This window comes from Hydra viridissima, unplaced genomic scaffold (genome assembly GCF_058129835.1).
Source record: "Hydra viridissima isolate aposymbiotic clone 2 unplaced genomic scaffold, HvirCarnegie_v1 scaffold_1, whole genome shotgun sequence".
NCBI lineage: Eukaryota > Metazoa > Cnidaria > Hydrozoa > Anthoathecata > Hydridae > Hydra > Hydra viridissima.
Window position 1 is genome coordinate 34,996,832 of NW_028324300.1, and position 23,351 is coordinate 35,020,182.

The window sequence follows — 23,351 nt, forward strand, 5'->3', positions numbered from 1 at the left end:
TTTGAATTAGAATATCTAACTTGTGTTGTGTAATGAGTTTTGGATGGAAATTCAAAATGTCTGTATTGCCACTACTGCCGAACGATGTCAAAAACTTGTTAACAGTATGCAAGATGTGCTGGAGTAGTAAAGAATAATGGCTAACTAACAAAAAATATTAATTTTTTTAAAATTTGATGCAATATCAACTCTAAAAGATAGATTTTGAATATATTGATTTTTCTCTCTAAAAAGGTTTATAAATATTAGAATATTTCACGGTCCATTACTAAGAGTACAATTCTAATATCTTTTTTCAAGAGCAAAACGCTTTTGATGTGAAAAATGGATTTTTCAGGTTTTCTCATTTAAATCCATTTAAATCCAAAATAGAATAGTTTTGAAAACATGCCTGTTTGCATTACATATTTGCTAAAAGCAAATATATGCACCTAATTTAATACTTTTCAATTTACACACGTAAAGGTGCTACAATAAAGTCTCATAAATCTGTTTCAAACACATAGCTGATGAGAAATTCAATAATAAAAAGAGAGGAATAGGCATTTTTAAATCCGTTTAAAAAAAAAAAATGCTATTTTTCAGCAAATCACAAAGAAAATAGTGAAAAATGGATAATTTTTTTTTTTAGAGTTTTAAACTAACGCGTAACATTTATTCTCAAAAGTATTGACAACTGAAATTTTATAAATATCCTATTTTTCTTAATCAGCTGGAATGATATAAAATCAAAACCAGTTTAAATCTATTAGATTTTACCATCAATGAAGTATATTGCCATTGGAAAAATTTTGTTTTATCGATTTTATATGGGTCTCTGAGTAGATAGAAGAGGTGTCTGGGTCACTAAGTAGATAGAAAAAGTGTCTGGGTCAATAAATAGATAGAAAAACTGTTTTTAACTCTTGGAAAGTTTTTAAAATTTTTTAAAGTGCTCATCGCCTATAAAAGAAAGGTTGTTGAAAGACACGCTGATGAAAAGATACCCTGCTATTCAAATTAATATTTATATAGCGGCTGATGTACACTAAAAAAAGAGAGGTTAACAAACGCGATCAAAAAAAGAAAAAAAAAAAAAAATTAAGAGTAATTAAGTCAACATACTGAAACAAATACGAATGATTAAAAGATGGATTATTAATTTGGATGATTTCATTCGAAAAAGTTTCGGAAATTCGAAAAAAAAAAAAAAAAAAAAAAAGAGTTCGGAAGAATTAAATTTAGTTTCAGCTTTTTAGATTTAGACAGTTTTCATACTTTAAAATTTTCTTAACTTATTTTTTTATTTACTTTATTTAAATATATACAGTAAAAAAAAAAAACTACAAAAATTCATTTCATATTTTAGCAGAATTCAAAAAGTTTCGATGTTTTTAAACTAATATATGTAGATGATCATGAAAACAGACTTTTTTTTTTTAACTTTCATTTTTAAAAAAATTTTTCTAAAAGTAATAAATATTTTAATGAAATATTTCGCGCATTAGCAAGTTTTTTTTCCCCCTCTTTTCTTTCCGTATCAACTACAACCAGGACATAATGCTATTTGCCCTTTCAAAAACTTTCGACATGGACACAACCGTTTATATAAAGGCGCTGAATCGACGCAGCTATACAATAGCTGCTCCTTTTGCAAAACGCAACTCCCATTTGCAACATTGACATAAGGGGCGTATAAACTCCTTAGGTGAATATAATTCTTGCATAAAATCGATCTAAAAAGTATCAAATTTTTACATGTTGTATTGAATGATACAATATAATACCTAAAAATTACATATTATCCACACAAAAAAAAGCATAACCTCTACGATGGCATTTTATAATTGAAGACATAAGTGGATGAAGGCGTTATGTCGCAAAAATACAAAATTCCACTTTTTTACACAAATAAAGGTGTTAAGTAACGCTCTTTCACATGAACATAATGACACCGCAAAAAAATGTGCTAAAATACGATTTTCACAGTGGATGAAGGAGTTATGTTAGATATTAATTCACCCATAACACGATTTAACGCGCATGTAAGTGTTAAGGGACAGTTCCATATTGGTGTAACATAACACCTTCATCCACTTATGTCTTCAATTCATAGCATCAACTATTAAACAAGACAGGTCAGCTACAACAAAGTTATGAGAAGGATTTTTTTTACAACTTTGATAAGCAAGTTAAAGCTAAAGACCCTTAAATAAAATTCTTATTTTTGTTTGGTTTTTGTTTTGTTTTTTTTGTATATCCATTGAAACATGGCGAATAGAAAGCATGAAACAAAAAAAAAAAAAAAAAAGATTAATGATGCATTAAAAAATAAGTTTAGCACAGGTGCATTGCAATTAATATTTTAACGCCTCCTTTATATTTTTTTGGCAACTTTTGATTATTATGTAAATTCAGAAACGCTTTATGAGAAGCTTTTTGATTTTTGGTGTAAACATTTAAATAAAATGTTTACACCGAAAATCATTTAAAGATAATTTTTCGATTAGTTAATTCAACTTTTAGAAGACTTGAAGCATGCATATTTATTCGTGTATTTTTCGCTAATAAAAACTCTTATTTTTACTTGTTTTTTTTCACATAAAAAAAAAAAAAATATTGTAGTCTAAGAGGGGGGGGGGGGTAAGGTTTTAATCTGTATGATTAATGTAAGTAATTATACAGTTCCTTAATTAGAAAGAATACGTCACAAGTGTCCTCTTAAACAGAAGAAAGCGCAAAAACAATGAGTTACAAATTATATATTTCTAAATAAGCAATTTTTCAAACAAAAATGTTTAATATAGTTTAGAAAATCTGTTCAAATCTGCGCTAATTAAAAGAAACCTTTAATTGTATAATAAAAGGGCACCTCACCTGTCTTCAAACGCTAGCCTGTTATTGACTAAGACATACAAAGAGTTGTCGCAAACCAAACCTAAATGGTGACGTTAGTAACTAGTCAACAAAAATTTAGTTCATTTCCATTATAAAAAAAAAAGATGGGAATTTTTGTTTTGTTGTTTATTTGGTCAAATCAAGAAAAGATTTTTTAACAACTTCAAGAGATCAACTTGTTAAAAATTTTACTATATAATTATAACATATATGCGTATGTAATAAATATATGATAGTGGAATTTTATTTTTATTTTTTTTTTCGTTTTATCCCTTTCCTGAAAAATCCACATTGAATCTCTCTTGCTTTTAATTGGCCTTTAATAAACGCGATAATCATCGCTATAGGTTCTATAGCTCACACTCTGATTTCATTTTTCCTGCAAACAAACTACCATTCAGTTATGAATTTCATGCAGTATTAACTAAATAAATGATTTACTTAAAAGTTAATTATGAGTTAGAAATCTTGTGCTGTATTTTTCCGTTTCATGTAGATATTACACAGTAAAGAAATTTAAAAATGCTTATACACATGATTAACACGAGATTAACACCATATGTGACTGCAAATTTCATAAACTTGGTGATTTGAAAATAAACGCTACGTTGTTATTTTAACGCACGTAGTTTGTTATTAATGACGCAAAAATCTTTGAAAATAAAGATAAATGAAAGAAACAGCCAAAAAAGTGAAGATAAGTAGTAAAAATAAGCTCTTTGTTGACCTTGCCATGAATGGCACCACGCCCCAAAAATATTGCCAAGATGCTAAACAAGCCTATGAGCACTGTCTACATTGTGATTAAACGTTTTCAAATGTATTAAGAGGAAGTCTGGCAGTTGTCTGAAAAGGTCAGTTCGAATTTCTCAGTTGATCGAGGTAGTCAAGGGTCGAATTTCTTGGAATCCAGTACGGTCAATGAGGAAAATGGCTAAATAACCTATCTGTCAGTGAGCATACCATCAGAAATGTGGTTTGGAAGGATCTAAATGCAAGGTCAAGAGTCAGAGAAACACCTGGTTTCCCCAAGTGTCAAAGAAAAAAGATTTGAAAGATCAAATAAACTTCTTAGCTTCCTAAGGAAGAGATATCAATCATCTTCTTAGATGAAAAATTGTTTACTACTGATTATGTCTCAAATAGCAGAAACAATCGTTTTCATCAACCAACCAAGGTAGTCCATCAATGTTTATTAGTCATCAACCAGTCCAGGCAGTCTCAGAGCATGTAAAGTATACATTCAAGACCAAACATCCACCTAAAGTTATGTTTGGCGAATTTCTTCTGATGGTCTAAAATTACCTCTGGTCTTCATCAAATTTGGTCAGAAAATTGACACCAATAATTATATTCGAATCCTGGAGAACCATGCCAAACCCTGGATTGATGCCCACTACTTTCCAGGTGTTAATTTTATGCTCCAACAGGATGCATAGCCATATTCATCCTAGAAGACCCAGAGGTGGCTCCAGGAGAACCTGCCAAAACACTGGTCAAAAGAGTTATGGCCCCTGGATCTCCATTTTTGTCACCTCTTGATTATTTAACATGGGCGTATATGGAATCAAAGGCCTTTCAACATCCCCACAACAGTGTCAACTCCCTGAAGGCTGCTATCAAGAAGGAGAAGGATAAGATGCCTAAGGTCTATGTCTACACCTTCTGCTCCAGGTTCAGGAGTCCACTTGAAGCTGTGATTGATGTTGAGGAAGGACATGTTAAATACAAATGTGGTAAATGTAATTCTTAACACTTTTTGTTCATAAATTTTTTTGATTGGCTTCAAATTTTCATTTTACATTAATTTTTGTCAAAAAACGAATTTAATTTTAAGAATTTTTCTTTATGAAAATTCTATTGAATTAAGATATTTAAAAGTTATTGATATTTTATGGGGTCATATTTATCTGTCACATATTATGCAATATACAAAAAAAAACTCACAAATACTAGCTAATATGATACCTTGAAAAAAGCAAGCTGTTGAGCATGATTCACTAACATTTGATAAAACAATAACCAATGATGATTTTGGAGGCCAAAACGATGCTCCCTCACAAAAATCCTTTACAAAAGAGGAGAAGAAAGTAATCAATCTTTTGAGTAAAATATATTCCATAATTATGACATTACTTTTTAAAACTTCCAATGCTTTACTTAGAAATGAGAATAATTAAAAGAAAATCACTTTGAATATATGCTCTTTTACTATCAATTATTAACTCATAATTATTAAATAAAATTAATTATTATAATTTATTGGCTACTTGAAAAATAAATTAGAAATTTATAACTTGTTCTCACCTTTAGCAGCAAAAACCGCTTTACATATTAGTGGCATTCTACATAACAAATGTTTCAATCTTTGAAAACCTATTTTATGCCATTCACTTTTAGCTTTTTTTCTTTTTCAATCTTGGGCATTTTTTTTGACATTATTTTTAACATTTTTTTTGACTTTTTTTTTTTTCATTAATTAGTCTAATTTCATCACATAAAAGTTCAATTGGGAAAAGATTGGGTGATTGTAGAGAGCAAATCATTCTTTCGATTTCTAATTCACAAAAATGATTCCTACAAAGTTTTGAGGAATGCGTTGGGTAATTATCTTTTGAAAAATGAATTAACTATCTGACTCCTGAAGGAATGGTATAATTCCTTAAAATGCTCAAATACACTTCTTTCATCTATTTTAACAATATTACTAGTGTTTCATTATTTATAGTGTAATATATATAGTATAGTATATATATATAGTATGTTTCATTATTTATAGTTTCATTATAGTAGTTCATTATTTCATCTATTTTAACAATATTACTAGTATGTATGTATGCATGTATGCATGTATGTGCGTATGTGTGTATGTGTGTATGTATATGAGTATGTGAGTATGTGTGTATGTGTGTGTATGTATGTGTATGTATGTGTGTGTTTATGTGTGTATGTGTGTATATGTGTATATGTGTGTATGTGTTTTTACTATTTTTCCAGAACAGATTTGTTTAGAAAATGTATACTCCAGTTTTTAAAATAAAAAAAACTGGATAAAACAATTTAACCTGGTGCTGCAAAAAAACATTCAATCTTTGTAAAAAACCTTCATGTGTAAATTCAAATGGAAGATATGAGTCAATCTAAAATTGAAATGGAAGTTAATCTAAAATTAATTTTCAATCTTTTTAAAATTTTAGTACTTACACTAAAAAAGAAATTGAAAAAAAACACAAGATAAAACTTTTGAATTAAAAACCAGAAAAAAAAAACTATATAAATGATTATAATATAACATAAAATTGTAATATAAAATTTTAACTTTTAACTCCTAGTTGATGAACAAAAAGCTTAACTTATTTAAAAATCTTTTACATTTTCATTCATATTGAGCAAAAATTTCAACTAGCTCTTGCTATAGCAGAGGACATGGTGCCTTATAATTAAGTGCCCAAACCTGGATTTGTCAACTTGTTAAATATAATTGAGCCAAGATATAGGATACCTCTCAAAAATATTTTTCTAATATTCTAATTCCTAAGCTATACAATTCTACAGTGCTACAGGTTGCAAATAAATTAAAATTTTTATTGCTTGTGTTTATAACCACTGATACATGGTAAGCTGTGTTACTCAGGACTACATTACTTTAAATTAGCACTTCAAACTGTTTATTGTACAAACAACATGCTGCAATTAATTATGGTGAGTATTTAAAAGAAGCATTACTTAAATGGAATGCTCAGGATAGTTGGGATTTAGTTGCAGTTACTGAAAATCCATCTAATATGGATGGTACTTGTGAAGGAACTCAGTGTAAGTACAGGGTTAAATGTTTTGTACACTTGGTATCACAAAAAGTCTTTGAGTTAAACACTAAATTTCTGTGAAATTTAAAAAAGTAGTGACTTTTTTCTGACAAACACTAATGAGGCTAGAATACTTCAAGAAAACCAAAAAAAACTTGGTTTACCTTAATGTCCAACAATAACACACAGGAAAATTACATTAGATATGTTTGAGAAAGTCATAGTACAAAAAAACGCTCTAGTTATAACTCTCAAGTGTTAAGGTTAAAGAAGAAATACAAAATTTAGATTATTCTAAGAAAGTAATAAAACTTACACAAATTGCAAAGTTTAAATTGGTTCTTTCAAGTTGTGTTGCTGGAGTTGCAATGGTTTATTTGCAAAGAGGATGTCTAAATTGGTTCTTTCATGTTGTGCTGCTGGAGTTTCAGTGGTTTATTTGCAAAGAGGATGTTTAAATTGGTTCTTTCAAGTTGTGCTGCTGGAGTTTCAATGGTTTATTTGCAAAGAGGATGTTTATGGACATCTTACTGGAATGGTTTATTGCATGCTAAACAAACCTATTGGCCAATGCCTACTGGGAATGGTTTATTGCATGCTAAACAAACAAACTCTACACTGTTCATATACCAGAAAATGGTGAGCCAATATTTACTTTAGAAATGAACAAGGTTTTTGAAAATGATTTAAGATAAAAACTTTGGGAAGAAATACTAGTAAAGGATTTGGAAATGCTATCATGTCTCTTTTCTCTCATTGATCCATGCTTTAAACATATATAGTTTGGACAGTCAAGAAGTTTAGCATAAAAACTGTTAAAAAGGGGTGCTTATAAATTAGAAAAAAACTAATTTATAAGCACCCCTTTTTAACAATTTTTTTTTTTTATCATTTCTCTGCCAGATGAACATTAGGTTTATGATTTAGCTTCTGTTTTTGATGAAGGGTTAAATGATCTTAGTTTTGATAAATAAATAAAGGTTTTAACATAAAACACCAAAACTGTAACTAAATATATTACACATAATCCACTAAATCAAGAAACAAGAAAACCACCTTACTAAACAGACTATAGTACATAAAAACAAATATATATATATATATATATATATATATATATATATATATATATATATATATATATATATATATATATATATATATATATATATATATATATATAAACAATTTAATTACTTACCATGTTATTCTCAAAATGATTTAGAATTTCAGCAATTGTAAGGGAAACTTCACTTTTATTATGAATATCCACTGTATAAACATGGGGTTTGCCTACAAACCTCTCTAGATAAGGATGCTGGGAAGTTATCTAAAGATTAAGAAAAAAAATAAAAAGTAAAGCATAATTTTGAGTAAAACCATAAAACTGAAGAATGTCATATTTTACTTCTCTTAAGGTAGGTTTACTTTTGAAAAACAACTCTTTTTCAAATTCAACATCTCTGAGTCTGTTAAATGGTGGAGAAAACTAAATTTAAAAGAATCACTTAAAATTCATATCCTTTTAAAAAAAGGTCAAATAAAACATTACTATTATATTTTTAAAATCCTGCAAAAGTCTTTATATAACATAGCATGATTTATAAATAAAGAAAGTGATATTCAATTCACAAACATTTTTAAACCTTTGGATTGAGAAACACAGCTCCTTTGCCAATTGCTTCTAATGGAGCAGGACCTTCAAAGGGAAATCCAAGGCCTACAAATATCTGAGAATAAATATTTTTAAAAAGTCACCTTTATTTCTAAAGAAAATTATCACTAGTTCAGTAAATTACCTGAAGAATTTTTTAAACAGTTAATATAATCAAACCTTTGTACTTTCCAGAAGTTTCTGTAACTTGTCAAACGGTAAAAACCCATGGTTGTTTACAAACTGAGGTACATACAAAATCTAAAAAGAAGCCTTTTAAGGTATGCATTTCAAAATATTTAAAACTCACCAAGTAATAAAAAAACTTTTTGGACCTTTTTTTTCATCTTGGCCTTTTTTCTGCTTTTTCCAGCATCAGGAAGCACATTAGCATGAACAGACAAATATCTATTTACATAAGATAAATAAGGAAGACAATCCTAGAAAAAAGGTTTGAAGATTATTCATCATGCATATTTTAAAATAAATTATAAACAAACTTTAGTATCACTATTCTTAACATAAATTGCATTTATTATGATTCCCAAGAAGAAAAAAAAGCTAAAGGTTTATTAAAATAATTAAAAAACAAAGTTAAAATATACAGTTACTCGTATATGCACATGTTTAAAAAAAAGCATAGAGATATTTATCAAGAATTTGTCAAGTATTTACTAAACACATTTTTAAAACTATTTTTAACTGTCATATTAGAAAGATATCATGTAAAAAAGGGTTGGGTACTATTCATCACCTCAACAAATAAATTTTAAAAGTAAAAACATACTTTCCACATATAATCTTGTTTACCATAAACCAATGCAATGTTGTCTTTAGACTTAGTACTATTTATTGCTGAATCCAAAACAACAACAAAACCAAGGAAAGAGTTGTCATCACTATGAGCTAGAAGAAATGCAAGATCACTAGGGCTTAAATATGGTAGATTAATGCATCTATTGAAATTGTTTTTTGAAAAATCAAGCTCAATTTACATTTATCAATTGAAATTGCTTGTTGAAAATATCAAGATTAGATTTACACTTATAAACAAGTTATGAATATGCTTCATAAAAACCTGTGAACTGTTGAATAAAAAATATCCAATATAGATTATAACATCATACATACGTACATACATACATACATACATACATACATACATACATACATACATACATACATACATACATACATACATACATACATACATACATACATACATACATACATACATACATACATACATAATCAAATCCCATAAATACTATTCACCAAACCTTACTAAAGCAATTTTTTTTTAAATAAATTTTTTAAGCAGGTTTAAAATAAGCCGCCACCAATTTTTTAAAAATTAAAAAGAACAGACATTATTGATGGTTATTGCATCTTTATATCAAGTTTCTCTATTTATAAGATAACCTGATGGATGATTTTAAATATATAGAAAATTTTCAAAATCTGAAAGTGCTAAAAATACTTGGACTTTTCTTTTAACTTTAAACTTAACTCAACAAAAGTTGTCATATTTCAATTGCTTACATATAAAGACTGTGGAAAAATGACTACATTGATCAAACTTTGATTTTATAACCACACTACAAAGTTTTGTTTTATTGAGACAGAATAAGAAAAATTTCACACTTTTGTTCATTCTACCTGGTAAGAAATAACAACTGTATTATGAATAGAAAAAGACACTAAAAAAATCACTCAAAAGGCTTCAGAAATATTGGTAATTCAGTAGATTTTCTAGATTTGCAAATGTACTGTAAATCACTTTCGCAAAGTAGCCCCCAAATGTAGTCCCCCATCATGTATTCAATTTACTGTCCTTAACAATGGTGTTAAAAGTCAGATATACTTTAATGAAAGTGCTGCCCTTGCTCCACACGTGTCCAAAATTGGTAGAAACTACTTTGAAGCCCTCCAGAAAAACCCTTTGGAGGGATGATTTTGGTATTATTCCTGATTACAAAAATGTAAAATTTAAAATCATCTGTAACCGTCCGTTAAAGAAAATTTGATTTGAAGAATTTCTCTGTTTTAAGATAATTTAAAACAATGGTTTAATATCTCATTTGCATTTTTGCAGCATTTTAGGATAAAATAGCAATCAAATACTTAAATAAATACTCAAATAATAATTTTTTTTGCAATAATTTTAGCTTTCCTGGAATTTAAAATATTTAAAAGTAAACAAAATTTTTTTCGGGAAATAGCAAACTTTCTGATACTTTACCTTTAGAATTAGACCTTTATTGAGCAAAATTTTGTTAAAAGTCTCAGAAAAATGCCAAACTCAAAGAAAACTCATAAAGACTGTAGAAAAACAGTTTGTATTTTTGCTTGAGAAAATGTACAAGAGAGTTGAACAATCAATTGATCAATACAATTGAAACTGTGCTCCAAATGAAACTTGACATATCAGACTCTAGAGTTCCAAAAGGGATTTGTGACACATGCAGGATTGCTCTTGGAAAGAAGAAAAATGGTGAGAATGTTTCACTTCCTCTTATTTTTCAATTTGAAACTATAAAAGTCAGACCTTCAACTCGGGAACAGGACAGTGACTGCCTGATTTGTCAAATAGGACATTTGAAGTCTTATGAAAAACACCCACTGGAGACTTCCTCAGAACATTCACATTCTTCTTCAAACCAAAAAAGATGTTCAGAGTGCTTGTCAATTCTTGGAAAAGGAATATCACATAACTGCTCTGACTTCTCATTTCGTGAAAACATGAGAAAACTAGCAATGAGGGATTCTCTTGTCAGTGAGCAAGTTGCAGCTTCAGTTGATACTGTCAAAGAAGCATCTCCAAATGGAACTGTCAAACTTGCACAAAGCAGAGGTAGCCACCCTTTGTGTCTTACAAAAGGTACATAAATTTATGCTAAAATTACTATTGTGTTATGTACAAGCTTTAAGACTAAGCATTCTTATCCTTAATTTACTATTTTAAGAAATCACAGACACGTTATCAAAAAGCCCCTTGTAAAAAGAGATATGTTTGTTAGTTATCTCTTATAATAAAATAAAAGATTAGTTAGTGTTTAATGTACCCTTAAATTTGAGATAGGGCAATGTTTGAATAAGTACAAAATTTATTTTGTTGCATGATAAAGTACACCAAACTTAACTTACAGCTGAATTTAGTTGAATCAAACATATCAAATAATTATCCAGGTTTAGTGTTGTGTCATATCAGTAAATGCATATTTTCTTACACATTTAGACTAGCACCTAGCCAAAGATCAAAATTTGTTAATTAGATAGTCAAATGCTTTTTACTACTTATGTTTATTTATCCATCATAATATCATTATACTTTAAGTGTCTATTTTACTTGTAGCAAACAAATACAACTATATATAAATGTTTTCAACTTTATATTAGGACCATCAAGTGCCAAAAAACTTTTTGGAGACACCCCACTACTGAAAGCAGAAGATCTGGTGAATATCCAAGTCAACACTGGTTTGTCCAATTCCTCAATGAATAAATTGGTGTCTACCATAAACCAAGTCACCAAAAGTCACGTTGTGGAACCCAACTTTAAATCAAAGTTTATTGAGATTGGAAAGAAGCTGTCTGCTCATTTCACTCAAACTGACATTGAAGTCTGCAATGACAAATCACAGAGAAGGAAGCAATTGGTTGTACACTGCAAAAACCTAGGAGAACTTCTGAATGATGTCCTGCTTCAAAGACAAGTCTATACACAGCACATTGTGAAGCTTAGTCTAGATGGTGGTGGTGGCTTCTTTAAGGTCAGTCTGGGCATTCAAGAGATGGAGCAAGTGTTAGAGTCTAGGTCTCCACCTTGCAAGAAAACCTTGACATCACAAGTAGCTAAAGAAAGTGGAGTGAAGCGCCAACTTCTTGTTGCTGTAGCAGAAGAAGCTCCAGAAAACTACAACAATGTAAGAAAAATTTTGAATCTTATTCATCCTGAGGGTGCCCATTTCCTCATCTCATGTGATTTGAAGTTAGCCAATATTATCTGTGGTTTGCAGTCCCATTCAAGCTCTCACCCATGCACTTGGTGTGAAGTTGACTCAAAGGATTTGTCTGCATGTGGAAGTCCTCGAACATTTGGTTCATTGAGAAAATGCTTCAAAGCATTCCAGGACAATGGTCAGGACTACAAAAGAGCCAAAGATTTTAAGAATGTTGTCCATGAGCCTCTTTTAAGCTTGCCTGATAATGTCCTAGTCTTGGACTTCATTCCACCAATGGAACTCCATCTCTTACTTGGAGTAGTCAACCATCTGTTCAAGGCATTGAAGGAAGAGTGGTTGAAAGCTGATGAGTGGCCCAAGGTTCTTCACATCAAGCCTCAGCCTTTCCATGGTGGTCAGTTTGCAGGAAATGAGTGTAGAAAACTCCTCAAAAATGTAGATATCCTTCAAAGGCTTGCAGAAGAAGACTGTGCGTTCAACATTTTTGGCATTGTTGATGCACTGAGAAAATTTGATGCAGTGGTGTCTGCCTGCTTTGGAATGACCCTGGAACCTGACTATTATGAAAAACTATCATCATTCCAAGCCTCCTATCTGGCTCTTGACAGAGTAAGTGTTACTCCAAAAGTCCATGCAGTGCTTTACCACATCAAACACTTCATAGAAAAGAATCAAAACTCCCTTGGAAAATATAGTGAGCAGGCCACTGAAGCTCTTCACCACAGCTTCAAGTCTCATTGGAGCAGATACAAGAGGCCAGTAGACCATCCAGAATATGGAAAGTGGCTGCAAACTTGTCTCGTGGACTACAACAGCAAGAATATCTAAATTGGGAGTAAAAACTATTTTTTTATTCTGCCAGTAAAGTAAGATTTTTTTTTTTCAGGAATGAGTAATTTAAAACTTTCTTCCTTCTTAGAACACACAGAATAATTCTTTTTATTCCTATCAATATTATGGACATGATTGTGGTTTCATGTGTGGTTAAGAATGCTTTGCAATGTAGAATTTAAAAACTAATATTTACTAAAGAATACATCACTTTATGAAAATGTCACAAAGTTTTTTAGCTCTTTACCTTATGTTTTAATCTAGTTATGTACACATATGATAATATTTATGTTTAGATATAAACTTTCAAATTTGAATGCTCTAGAAAATCAAAATAAACAGAATGCTCTCATTTTCTCTCTATTATGTAGGATGTAATTTTCAAATCAAATTTTCTTCCAAGGACGGTTACAGATGATTTCAAATGTTACATTTTTGTGATCAGGAATATTACAAAAATCATCCCTCAAAATGGTTTTTCTGGAGGGCTTCAAAGTAGTTTCTACCAATTTTGGACACGTGTGCTGAGTAAGCTCCCATGTTCTCCTTGAATTTATCAAGATGAGCATCGAGGATATGGAGATTTAGTGAAATTGTGTATCCGATTGCGGAGTAATTCTTTATGGGAATCTGAACCAACTTGTGATTATCCAGGAAGCCATGAACAACTGCAACAGAACTGTTTCAAGCAGCTCTCTCATTCTGTTCAGGAACTAAACAAACACGTAACATTCTTTTTGATCTTCTTGATCATAATATGATCTTCTTGATCCAATGGTCCAATTAAAATACCAGCTCTCACCTTAACCTTAGACAGCTTTGGAGGTACTTAAAAGATGCAGACTCCTTGTCAAGAGCAGTGACAAAATGCTTGATGAGGCCTAACTCAATTAATTGCTGCCAGTCTTTTGTGAGATAGGCAAAGGAAACAAGGAAATTTTGTGAAACTGTCTTGAAGGCCCATAGGAATGACACCATTCTGAATTCTCTAATGACCTCTCATCCATAGTTGTCATACTTCAAGACACTCAGCAACATCCTGACACTGGTGTAGTCCTCTTTGAGGTGCACAAAGTAAGCCATCAGAATGGACAGGTAGTTACTTCCATTGTGAAGCAACATGGTTTTGAGGCTCTGGAATTAACTGTCTACAAATAGATGCCATTCACTTGGATTATAAGTGATGCCAACACCAAAAAAAAAATTCTAAAAGTTTCTTGAAAGTTTTAGAATATTCTGTAAAATTTGCAGACCTGGACAATTTTAACAGTTCAGGAATATTCTAGAAGATTGCTCAGTATTCAATACAAATCTCAAATATCATTGTCTTATCACAGAAATAAATTTTTTGTGGAACAGCTATTTTTTTATTTGCTTTTTGGCAAAACAGGTTAGGAATACACACTTCAACACAACGACAATACAAAAATAAAATTTATACAATTTATAATTAAGGCTTATAGTAATATATTAGAACAATTTTGCTGGTACTTAATGAAAAATAACAACTAAAATTATTAACTTTAAAATTGAAATTATTTTAGAGCTTAAATCTAAGAGTAAAGTAAGAGTAAAGTAAGAGTAAAAAAAAAAAAAAAAAAACACTAGATATTTGTTGAGACCTTTCTACTACATATTTGTTGTTGAGATTTATGCTACACTACAGTTAAAGTCATTATTAGAGTACTATCATTCAAGTTTGGATTTGTTACTAACTTACAAAACTTTTATCATTTTAACTTACGAAACATGGTCAAGAACTGCTTTAAATTTAATTTCCATCCAGCATAAGAATGATTGCCAGCCATGAGATCTTTCATTTGAGTATGACTGATTGATACTGAACCAGTATACCGCTCATCTATTGGCTCAAGATAGTTAAATCGGGCCTCTGTTCCAAATGAATCTAATATTCGTAACTTGCATCTGTAAGTATAAATGTTATACTTTGTAATATAATGTAAATATTAATGTTTCACATCAACCTTTAGCAATAAAAAAAAAATTAATTGAATAAATTTTTTCCCAGTTTAAAACATATTCTTACTTGTTCTTTTGGAAATTAAATTGTTGAAATTCTTCAAGGAGCTTCATTCCATGTATATCAGTATATATCAAATCAAAGTTGTTTATTTCAAACACACCATTATAACAAGGGAATGTAAATATCAAACTAAACCAAATAAAAAATTATTTAAATAACAGCAATATGCTCATTTACTAAGTTCATTGTATCTAGTAAAACCTTGGATAGCAACTTTTAGCACTGGATTAGCAATAGAAATTGCTTTTTTGACAACGATTGAGGGTGGATTTGAAAAAGTTACAACTAAAACAAGCGAATCTTTAACAAAAAGACCTTAAGTAAATACTGGAAATTTAGAAGTTAGTGTTTGAACAATGGTACTAAAATAAAAAACTTAGTGCTGCATGACTTGTTGCTTTCAGAAAGATTAACACAAAAAAATCCATTTTAATAATTCTTTGGCAAAATTTTCATCATGGCATAAAAACCTTATAAAATGTTATGAAACCTTTTAAGCGTATTAGCAGCAAATACTTCATGTCCAAGGAGATATAAGCCAGCAATCAAGTCAGCCCATTGAACTAATTCTCCCAATGGACCACCTTGACCAGCTCTTATTGACCATGACCATGTCTTCTCTGCAAGAATACCAGGGAAAATAAGAATCTTGAAAGCAAAACATGGACATGATCATGATGATATGATCATGATCATCATAATTACTATTGTGATCATGATGATCATGATCATTGTGATCATATCATGATGATGATCATCATCATGATCATGATCATGATCATCATGATCATCATGATCATGATCATGATCATCATCATGATCATGATCATCATCATCATCATCATCATCATCATCATCATCATCATCATCATCATCATCATCATCATCATCATCATCATCATCATCATCATCATCATCATCATCATCATTATCAGAATTGAATAGATTATGCATACATATTTCTTTTTTCTTTTAGTCAGATTTTGAGTTCTTGCAAAAGCTTGATATGACTCCACCCATTTGTCCCACAAAGATCTTATTCGATTTTCAATCCATTCAAAGCTTTCCTTATTCCATAGAATATATTTTGTTAAAATATCCACATCTAAACGGTCAAGTTCCTGAACAATTGCAAATTATAACTAAATTATTTTAATGGAAGACTGAAGGAAAAAAAAAGAACAATGAACTTTATTTTAAAAAGTAAAATAATTATCAAAACTATACTATTATTATTATGCTATAAATATCAGATGTCAATATAAAAAAAATCCAAAAAGTTTAAATTAGCTGAAAAATACATTAAACAACAAAATGTAACAAAACCCACAGCAAATGCATTAAAAGTGCTATTCCTTTTTGACTGGCCAAGAGATAATGGACAAAAATGTTCAACCTTAAAACAAAAAAAAGTTAATTTTGCAGAAAAATTAAGATACTAAATTCACTGTTGATGAAAAAGAAAGAAATTAAGAAAGATCAACTGGACATAATGCCACATAAACATATATAATAAAACAAATTTTTAAGACCAACCACAGTAAGAATAATTGTGGTTGGTCTAACATGCACAATAGGGTACAGTGAGATTTATATGTTTTTGAAAAAAATAAATTTCAAGCTTAAGAAAAGGTGTATTCCTATGTAAAATTAAATTTCAAGGTAGGTTTGTTATGGACCACTTTTTGATCAGAAAACGTCTTGATACCCAAATTTTCATGTTTACAGATTATTAAAATGAAAAAATTTTAAATTATCATAAAATAAACAAAATCCGTTTTTATGTAATAAACTCTCCTAATAAGCGCAGTGCCGAATTAATTTTAAAAGATATTTTTACTTAGCTCTCCGCTGTATAAAAGCTTTATACAAGATCGAACTCTGTTACTATTTTATTCATTATTAGTTATTAAATCGAGATATTCATAAATGTCGAAAGTTAAGACTAGATCATCCACCACTGCAATTTCAGATTTTATTGGACCTGGAAAAGATTTTATTCCTAGTGAGCTGCCTACAAACAGAGCAGTTATTCAAAAAGGGATTTTACTAAAAGAACAAAAAAGCATGACATGCAATCTACACCATAATAAATATTCTAACAAAGATCTTGCTAGCAACCTGATTCCATTTGTTCTTGCTCAATGGAGAAAAGCAAATGTTAAGTTTCAACAGCATCTTGCTCAATGGAGAAAAGCAAATGTTAAGTTTCAACATCACTTTATTATAGAATTAAAACCCTTTGGGAGAAAGTAGAAAACATTGCATGGGGAAGAACTAAGGCAAAAGTAAAAGAAGAACTTATATTGAAGTTAGATAAGCTAATGGACCTCATAACATGTCCTCATAAGATTCTTCTTTGTGAACATGATATGTCTGAGTGTTCTTCCCCCCAAAATTGTAAAAGTAAAGCACATATAAATTGCACCTGTATTTTTTCTAAAAAAATTCCAACTATGGAGCTCAGGTGGTTATACAGTCAAAGAAATAAGACAGGTGAAAAGTCTGACATGCAAATGGGACATGCTGATAAGATTGAGACAACGAAACTTAGAAAAAAATATAAGAGAAAAATCAGTGACGAAAAAGCTTATGAGAAAAGAATGAAAAAACTACAAGATGATCAAGCATCCTTTGAGGTAAATATAATTTCATAATAGTAAATATTTTCTTTGTTTATATAGCAAATTATATATATATATATATATATATATATATATATATATATATATATATATATATATATATATATATATATATATATATATATATATATATATATATATATATATATATATATATATATATAAACACACACACACACATATACATATAAAACAAAAATAATATTTGTAAAAGTTTGGTTTTAGGTCACAGAAAAACAAGATATAGAATTATATGAAGAATATCAAAAAAATATTTCTCCTGATATTTCACTCAATGACAACTATAATCCAGTTAATGTTAACTTTACTTTAAAACAAGACAATGAAATTAAATTGTTGGTTGAAAGGCTTCTATAGGATAAATTAGGTGTCTATGCTTTCCTTGTAACAAGATTTTTAAAAAAGAAGTCAAGAAAAAACACTACGTCAATAAAAAACACAGCAATGGCTAGTATAAGGTAATCATATAGATTATTATTTTGTTGAGCAGCAAAAGTTCGGATGATGAATTAATAAAAATAAATATAAACTAGTTTTATTTTATAGGTTTGGGATTTCACCTGCCGCAACTGCAGCAATTGCTACAAGTTATCTGCAAGATTTAATTGAAGCAGGACTTCTCACCCCTGAATACTCTTACCTTGCTTGTGATCCTTCTAAGTTGACGAGAGCAAGAAAAAAAATCATGGTAGTAGCAAAGAATAATGACAATTTTAATCTTCCAAAAGCAGATAATATTGGCATTTACTTTGATGGAAGAAAAGATTCAACAAGAGCGATGATAAATGATTCAAATGGACAACTACATCCTATTATTATCAAAGAGCAGCACATTACTGTGACTATAGAACCTGGTGGTTGATATCTTGGTCATTTTACTCCAAATGCACATACTCATTCAGATAAGCCAGCTAAAAAGATTGCTGAAGGTGTTTATAATTTGCTGCAAAAATATAATCTTACTGAATCATGTTTAGTACTTGGAGCTGATAGTACTTCAATTAACACTGGCTGGAAAGGTGGTGCTATAACACATCTTGAAAAGATGTTAGGTTACAAATGCCACTGGGCCATATGCGTGCTTCATTCAAATGAGTTATTTTTGCGTCACCTAATAGAAGGAATTGATGGACTAACATCATGTAGTACTGGCTTTGTAGGTCCTGTGGGAAAATGTCTTGCTGATGTTAATAAAATGGAGTACAATCCTCAATTTAAAGCTCTTCCAGAGGGAGAGAGCTTTGTTGACATTCCAGAAACAATACTAAAAAATATGTCAACAGATCAAAAACAAACCTACAAGTTATGTAAAGCAGTTAAGATCGGTGTATTGCCACCTAATCTTAGAGAAATTCAATGTGGCCCCTTAAGTCATGCCAGATGGCTCACTACTGGCATGAGAATAGTCTTTATGTAGACAAGGAAACATGACTTAACTGATCAGAATTTGAAAAATCTTGAGTTACTTGTATTATTTTGTTTACAATTTTACTTTAAACTTTTTTTTGACATTAAAGTTAAAGACAGACTTGAAGATGCTTCTAATCACATTCTGTCTCAATTGAGAATTCTTAGAAATCAACCTGTTATAGTAAGAGAAATTGTGACTCCCTACATCCAGTTAGGCCCTTGGTATGCGAACCATGAAAGTTTATTAATCTCTTTATTATCTAGTAATAATGCAGAAGACCGCAACTTTGCAGTTGACCGAATTTTGGAACAAAGGGGTAATAATATCCTTGGAGACATGCGAATCAGACCAAGAAAAATACCTAAACTGAACTTTGAAGCAACTACTCTTCAAGAGCTAGTCAAATGGGAAAATGGTGTAGTACAAGAACCTGTTTTTACTTGTTCGCTCACTAAAGATAAGTTGGTATTGCTAAGATTGACACCTCTAATAACTCCTTCTGCTAAAATTCATACTCAAAGTACCAAGCGTGCTGTAAAACAAGTGACAGTAGCATCCATGTCAGTAGTTGGACCAGATGCAAGAGATGGATATATTAGAGCTAGAGCTCAACATAGAGAGTTGCTACCTGTTTTTAAAACAAAGAAAGAAATTTTAATAAATTTTCAATGTTAATAGATTTGAAAGATATGTTGTTTTATTTATTGTTTTTTAAATAGTGTTATAGTAGTGTTATCAAAATATTATTTGAGTAAGATGGGATAGACCTCCTGTTTTTTGGGGAAACCGCATCACTGACACCACCTTTGTTTCTAATGAAACAAAAAAAAACAGCTGTTGTAAGCAAACTTGTTAATCATTAAAACCTCAATGAAAGTTGAAGACCCTCTCCCCTGAAATGTCCAGAATCTGCATTGCTGGTAGGATTCATGCAAGATAATGACTTTGAAACAAGTATCAAAAAAGCTTGCAATTGGTCTAGAAACATTATTTGCATTTAATATTTCATCGCAATGAAAAAGAAGGACATGTAAAACATAATAAAGGACAAATGTGACAAATAAGGTTTTACTAAATTTTGCAATTTCTAAAAGTGAAAATTTGGGTATCAAAACTTTTTCCGATCAAAGATTTTTTTAAGGAAACCCTATTTAAAATTTGATTTTACATAAGAATACACCTTTTCTTAAGCTTTTAGAAGAAAAAAAAATTCTCGCTGTACCCTAATGCACAATCCTATGTGTAACATTGTTATATGTACTTATATAATTCTCTAATAATTATATAACTTATTGAGAATTTTTTTACAGAACTAAAAAAGATATAAAAGTTCCAAGCATTAAATACATTTTCTTTTTCTCCCCTTTAACATATAATTTTTATTGTTATTCTTATTGCATTACTATTAGTTAAAAATATTGCATAAGAAAGAATATTAAATCAGATACTTCAGATAAATAACTTATAATGGAACATTTTGATCCATCTACTCCTTCACGTGAATAACAAGGGTGGGACTTCCAAAATTTAAGCATCCACTAAAAATTAAAATTAAATTTTTTATCAAATGTTAATGGTTATTTAATCAAATAGTAATGAGCAAAAACTCATCATATTACCAGAACTTTGCTGCTGCAATAGGGAAATGATTCATCATTTGGAATCTCACATTTGATTGGCTCATCTGTAATGAAAGAATAAAATAGAATTAGTTACAAAGTTAATGAATAATAATTGTAAATAGTATATAACAATTAATATGCTGAACTTGAAATAAATTAAAACTTTAAAAAGAAAATGCATTTAATACTTATGAATAAATGAATAAAAATAGAGACCTAATCAAAATTAACATACTTGTTTAAACAGTATGGAAAACTATAAGTACAGGTGTCAAAATCACTGTTGAAATTTCGTTTCAAAATTATTGAAACAGAAATTTTTAATACATACATATACAATCAAATCCATTTCCTGAGTAGTTTTTGTTGCATTCACATGAGAAAGATCCCTGTGTATTCAAGCAAACAGCGTTTTTATCACATGGAGAGCTTTGGAGACACTCATTTATATCTACAATAGAGAATTGATATAAAAATTCTAATATTTATAATATTATATTCCTCATAGCTTTAATATTATGCTTTAGTGCATTTATATTTACTCACCTTCACAATATGGTGTATTTTCTTGGTGGTAGCCATGCTGACAACCACACTCAAATGAACCAATAATATTGATACATATACTGTTGGAACCGCAGTTAATTTCTTTGCATTCATTTATATCTGATAAAAAGAAAACTTTTAAAAAACTCTTTATTTGCTAATTTATAAACTATATATCAATTACTTGAAATAGAAAATCTAAAGATCTAGTAAGCTTAAGCATAAAAAAGTTTATGTGAATTTAGTCTGTTTGTTAGTAGAATTATAGTATAATTGAAATTATTTTTCTGATATAAAAATAATTGATAAACTATGAAATTACCATGACACAAGTAACCATCACCAAAAAATCCTTTATTGCATTCACAATAATAAGAGCCTGGTCTGGAGTAACAAGATGCATGAAAGTGACAAGGTTGCTGTAAGACTTCACATAGCGATATTTCTAGTAAAAAATATGCAATTATTTAATATTGTAATATCATTTTTTTAAAAAAAACTTTATATTTTATATAAATTTCTGATTTCTTTTTAATATTGAAGATACAAGTAAGATGAAAAAATAAGGATGACAAATTTTAACTGACTTAAAAAACTTTAACAACTTCTATACCTGGATTAGGAGACTGCATCCAAATGATTATTGTTGCTATTACAGAACAACAAAAAAAGATGAACAATACTTTCGTCTGACTTTTTAGGCACCTTTTTTTTATCATATCATTATAGCCTTAAAATATTTTAGATAAATACAGCACCAAAAATAAATACTTTAAATCATAAATATAAATACAACGCTAAAAAATCTTGCGCCGATTTTTCAAAACATTTATTATCACGGCAACCGAACATTTTACAAATTTAATCATTTACTTTCACAACTCTGCATCTGACACTCAATACCGAAAGTACAGTGTAGTCACTGGACCGGTCCTTTTTTACGATAACCGTCCTATGATATCGATACCGAATTGGCTCAGTCTCGGTAGACGGATTTTTCCGATACTAACTTTGAAGCATTGTTAATGGTTGTATCGAACATAAGAGACTTCCGAGACTCTGATGCTTATTCACAACCACACACACCGTTTATTTCATTTTTATTGTCAGTCCGTCTTGATCAATGATATATAATATATACTAGATGTCTAACTTGCGGGATTTTATTGGACGAAAAGTGAAGCCGCTTTTTTGTTTACAAATTGAATCCGCCATTTGTATTAAGGGCAAAAGCTATATCAGACGTGCGAAATAAAAGTTAGAAATGCATGTTTTTGCCTGAATTAGAAATGGCTTCCACGGCTTCACTTATATATCATTAGTCTTGATACGGGTGAATTCTACGGTTACCAAACTCGAGGATATTAAACTATTGTTGAGTCCCCTAAAATCGAGTGTTTATTTCCTTGTTTTTTTTACGTATACTGAGAAATTATTTAAAACATTAAGTTTTGGTATTTTAGCATTTTTAAAATATTTTTTCATTTCACAATTTTACATCGTTTTAAATAAGAAACTAATTAACTCAAACTAAAAAAATATTTGTTCATCAAAAAGATGAATAAATATTTTTCTATTTTGTGTTAATTAGTTAAAATTCGTTTTACATTAAAGTTACATTTTAACTGTTACATTAACATAAAACTCTCAGAGGACTTACATCCTACCAATACGTGTTAATTGCATGTTTATTTATTTATTTTTATTATTATTAAAATAACGCTTATAAGCATATCTAGGCTCATATTTTGTTAATAAATTAACATATAATATGCATACTGTTGAGCCTTACTCTTTATGTTAAGCATGTTTTTGACCACAATTCTTTTGTTACTGCGATTTTTGATTTTGCATAAGCAAAACTCAATCCTATTTCAAAAATTTCTTATATCCTTCTTTAAAAAAACAAAAACATATATCATTAAGTGC

The 23,351-nt window shown here is 29.7% G+C and overlaps 3 protein-coding genes and 1 pseudogene across 5 annotated transcripts; 3 read left to right on the forward strand and 1 right to left on the reverse strand.

Annotated features, from left to right (window-relative positions):
* Nucleotides 1-1,506: 1,506 nt before the first annotated feature.
* On the reverse strand, nt 1,507-22,261 carry LOC145191966 (alpha-1,6-mannosylglycoprotein 6-beta-N-acetylglucosaminyltransferase A-like). 3 transcript variants are annotated; one of them, XR_016451182.1, is made up of 21 exons: nt 22,036-22,261; nt 21,745-21,867; nt 21,423-21,542; nt 21,208-21,327; nt 20,874-20,938; nt 20,703-20,792; nt 16,508-16,573; nt 16,134-16,298; nt 15,668-15,825; nt 15,181-15,306; nt 14,878-15,059; nt 9,125-9,243; nt 8,673-8,777; nt 8,518-8,598; nt 8,330-8,403; nt 8,092-8,172; nt 7,885-8,013; nt 5,943-6,017; nt 4,846-4,945; nt 2,857-2,917; nt 1,507-1,715 (listed from the first exon to the last, which is right to left on the reverse strand). XR_016451182.1 is itself a non-coding variant. In XM_090083225.1 (21 exons), the coding sequence occupies exons 1-21, from the start codon at nt 22,139-22,141 to the stop codon at nt 1,520-1,522; spliced, it is 2,352 nt and encodes a 783-aa protein (XP_089939351.1). In that variant the 5' UTR covers nt 22,142-22,261; the 3' UTR covers nt 1,507-1,519. The 3 variants fall into 3 exon arrangements, 2 of the variants coding, with proteins under 2 accessions (XP_089939351.1, XP_089939359.1); XM_090083225.1 differs by having other exon boundaries at nt 8,330-8,413; XM_090083233.1 differs by having other exon boundaries at nt 8,330-8,413; nt 21,112-21,327; nt 22,036-22,224.
* Nucleotides 3,015-14,491, forward strand: LOC149894701 (uncharacterized). The gene is made up of 4 exons (XM_090083249.1): nt 3,015-4,613; nt 10,586-10,831; nt 10,931-11,218; nt 11,737-14,491. Exons 2-4 carry the CDS (start codon nt 10,750-10,752, stop codon nt 13,128-13,130), a joined length of 1,764 nt encoding a protein of 587 aa, XP_089939375.1. The 5' UTR covers nt 3,015-4,613; nt 10,586-10,749; the 3' UTR covers nt 13,131-14,491.
* Nucleotides 17,099-18,200, forward strand: LOC145184792 (uncharacterized). Its single transcript, XM_090071394.1, has 2 exons — nt 17,099-17,816; nt 18,048-18,200. The coding sequence occupies exons 1-2, from the start codon at nt 17,502-17,504 to the stop codon at nt 18,198-18,200; spliced, it is 468 nt and encodes a 155-aa protein (XP_089927520.1). The 5' UTR covers nt 17,099-17,501.
* LOC149894702 (uncharacterized) lies at nt 18,288-19,929 on the forward strand (annotated as a pseudogene).
* Nucleotides 22,262-23,351: the final 1,090 nt, after the last annotated feature.